This window comes from Sitodiplosis mosellana, unplaced genomic scaffold (assembly GCF_009176505.1).
Source record: "Sitodiplosis mosellana isolate CC-2019 unplaced genomic scaffold, AAFC_SMos_1.0 Smas_scaffold_6412, whole genome shotgun sequence".
Taxonomy (NCBI): domain Eukaryota; kingdom Metazoa; phylum Arthropoda; class Insecta; order Diptera; family Cecidomyiidae; genus Sitodiplosis; species Sitodiplosis mosellana.
The window spans coordinates 1-3,411 of NW_022601642.1; the positions used below are offsets into that span (position 1 = coordinate 1).

At 35.1% G+C, this 3,411-nt stretch overlaps 1 protein-coding gene across 3 annotated transcripts; it reads left to right on the top strand.

The window, feature by feature from the left end:
* On the top strand, positions 1–3,336 carry LOC129579684 (BSD domain-containing protein 1-like). Of its 3 annotated transcripts, none has more exons than XM_055469849.1 (6): positions 1–263; positions 680–854; positions 972–1,311; positions 1,375–1,713; positions 1,813–1,979; positions 2,041–3,336. In XM_055469849.1, exons 1-6 carry the CDS (start codon positions 253–255, stop codon positions 2,407–2,409), a joined length of 1,401 nt encoding a protein of 466 aa, XP_055325824.1. In that variant the 5' UTR covers positions 1–252; the 3' UTR covers positions 2,410–3,336. The 3 variants fall into 3 exon arrangements, with proteins under 3 accessions (XP_055325824.1, XP_055325825.1, XP_055325826.1); XM_055469850.1 differs by having other exon boundaries at positions 683–854; XM_055469851.1 differs by lacking the exon at positions 1–263 and adding an exon at positions 417–463 and having other exon boundaries at positions 683–854.
* Positions 3,337–3,411: the final 75 nt, after the last annotated feature.

Genomic DNA, 3,411 nt, shown 5'->3' on the forward strand with positions numbered 1-3,411 from the left:
GCAATCTCAGTGTTTGTATTTTTTTTCTCTCTCGCCATCATCACGATACTACGAAACGCGCTAGAAAAGAGAGTTCACGTAGAGCGTATAATTTGGTTTTTTTTTTGGTTCAGTTTGGTGTTTCGTATTGAAAGCGTGAATAATTATTGTGTTCAAATTGATTTTGACGTTGCTGTGTGTGTGTGACATCGAATTTGTTTTAAAGACGAAGAAAAAAGAGTTGTATCTCATTGGAATAAATCCATCGATAAAATGGCAGATAGGTAAGTAGAACATAACATGTGGACACTTATTGGAATTTGCTTTTTTTTATACAAACATATACCAGCGAAAGACGATCTGAATTTAATTTTTTTTATGCAATATTTTCATTTGCTTGAACGACGCAATCCAAATTGTTTCTATTGTAGTGGAATTGTGTTTTTTGCAACTCGTGCACTGTTTGCCTTCAATTGAACAATACGTAAACAAAATTTGTTCCGTTGCATTTGTTTTTTTTTCTCAACGCGATTATTTTATCGGACGAAATAGTGAGCGAAAAAAAAGGAATGGTTATCAGTTTGGAGTATATTCATGATTGGGTTGATGACAAAGTAAAAGGTGTATCTAATTGGTGTATTGTTTGACTCGAATTGTTTTTTCTTTTCTTTCTCCCTCTCTCTTTTCCTCTTTGTTACAGCAGCGAAAAAACTAAACAAAGCACAAGCAGTGAAAAAACAACGAATGAAGACATCAGTAATGCGAATAACAATATGGCAAATGCATCAAGTCCCGTAGAAGACAAGAGTTCGGAGTGCAAAACAGTAGGCAACAATAATTGGTGGGGCTCATGGATTAATTCAGCGAAAACAAAGGTAGAGTGAAAATGAAAATACCTTCAGAAATAGATTTTGTATTTGGATAGAAAACAAAAACTGGAATGTTGAAACGTGGCTTACACGAAAAAAAAATTTGGTTTGTTTGTGTTGCAGTCGGTGTCTGTTTTTGAGGCGGTGAAACGTGATTTAGATGAAATTTCAACAGCTGTTCGCACGGAAGTGTCACACGCTGGAACAGTTCTCAATGATACGCTAAAGCTGGACGAACCTGAATCGACAGCAAGTACGGTCAAAAAGAGTCTCAGCTCATTCTTTGGACAAGTCAGCGAAGCATTGGTCCCAAGCATCGAAGATGATGAATCCGAGGCGATAATCATCACAAGTGAAGGCGCCGTCACCTTAACCGGATTCCAAAAGCATTTAGCCGAACTACAAGCAAATGAAGCAACATTTTTATCGCCACCAGATGCGACACTCCAAGAGAACTATCAACGTAAAATATTGACACACATTTGTTGAGATTCAATTCGATGTTCACCCTCAATTTCTATTACAGGTTGGCTAGAATGCGTCGACCAGGATCAATTCACGCAAAATCAGTTGGCACGTCATCTAACCAGCAGCGAAATTTTGAACGAAAAATATTTGCGCCTTGTGCCGGATAAATTGCCGCATATGGACTTTTGGAAGCACTATTTATTCAAACGTGCTTTGCTTGAGGATGCATTGGCACACGCTGAAATGGCCGAACGACGAGCCAAAGCCGAAATTCGATCAACCAAAACGGTTTCACCAAAACGAGCCGGCGAAATCATTCAAACTGAACAACCGAAAACCGTTCAGCCTGCTGACGAAAAAGACGAAGCCGAAGAACAAGTTGAGTCAGCAAAAATTGGTAGGTGACATGCAATATCTTTAGTTTTTATTCACAATGTGATATGTATCAATGTGTATTTATAAAAATAAAAAATTCGTAAATCAAAAAACAAATTAGCATCCGACGAGCTTATCATCGAAGACTCTGACATAAAATGGGATGCAGACGATTTTGGTAACGAAGAAATTTCCGAAGAAGAACAGGCTCGACTGTTGGAACAGTATGAAGCGGAAATAATGGAGCGGGAGAAGCGAAAAAGCCAAGTGGTTCCATTAGAAGAAAAGGTACGCTTTCTTAGTTTAAATGATATTAATTGAAACTCAAATGATGATTATTTCTTTAAAGATTCGAACAAAGACCGATACCAAGTCCGAACAACCGAAAGCAGGAAATAAAAAAGACCAACAAAAAACCCAACCGACGTCTCAGAAAGGTGCGAATGCGAGCAAAAAATCAAATACGACGAAGTCCAACAGCACAACCAGCAAACAAGTAGATAATTCGAAAACCAAATCCAATGCAAAATCAAAACAAACGGCACAAAACAGCGGCGGCGATGATGCTAAAAAATCGGCATCAAAAAAGAATCAAGGCAACGATAAAGGAGATACGACTGTAGTTAAAGAACGTAGCTTAGCTGAAGATCTAAAAACGGATACCGGCGCTGCATCCGATGAGAGTTGGGAAAAGGATTTTGATTTAAGCGACCAATAAGTTATATGTAGAGTAGACTAATTTACGACAGGCCAAGACCAAATGACAGATCTATACATATGCTACACAGATTTAATACGAAGATTTTGATAGATCGTTCAAATTCGATTGGGCTATTTTTGAAATTGAGCATTTATCAACCAGATGATTTTTCTTTTTCCTTTTTTTTACATTTTACATTAAATTCGAACTTTTCTTCGTAAATACGAAACAGTTAAACAAAACACATTTATATACTATGTAAATAATAATTTATTTTTATTGATATTCCCTCTCTTTCTTTTTTTTGTTCCATATTTTCTATCCAAAAAAAAAGAAAGAAAAAGATGCAAGTTTATTTCGAAGAAAATGATTCAAGAGAAAAAGAAGTAGAAAAAAAGGAGAAAAAAAAATATATTTTTAGTTAAATTTTTTATAAGATTTTGCAAGTATCTAAAGGGGTGTCTCAGTTTTTGATACTACCCATTTGTATCCATTTTAATTTTATGCTAAAAGAAGCGATAAATAAAATCATTATCAATATGTTATGAATGATATAGCCATTTTTGTAGTTCAGTAGACTAATAATCAGCCAAAATGCTCTTTATGCAAAAAGATGTCATAGACCAGTTTATCAGCTATTTGAAGAAAAAAAACCCATATAGATTGCGAAAGACAAACAATAACACACCGAGCAACCCGAAAATTGAAAAAAAAATAAATAAAATGAAAACTTGCTAACAAAATCATAAGCATAGTGTCAAAAACAGTTGACAGCTATTCATATCGAACGAGATATCATTTCAATTGCTGAAATGATAATGCTGCAAACTACATCATCATCCAATGTTGGCCTATTATATGCCACAAAATGATTGAAATTTGTCCAATTTGTTGAATTTTATGTATCGAAATTGTAAATTTAATAAAACAAAATTTTGTAAATTACATTGAGTGGCTTTGCTTTCTGGATATTTGACGTGCAAATGGCGTACTTAATCTGAAATATCAATTCCGATGCAA

Bases quoted from the DNA above. Each gene is read 5' to 3' on its own strand.
- LOC129579684 (XM_055469849.1), top strand. The intron at 855-971 runs GTAGAGTGAAAA...TTTGTGTTGCAG, and splicing joins TTAATTCAGCGAAAACAAAG to TCGGTGTCTGTTTTTGAGGC. The intron at 1,312-1,374 runs GTAAAATATTGA...TTTCTATTACAG, and splicing joins ACTCCAAGAGAACTATCAAC to GTTGGCTAGAATGCGTCGAC.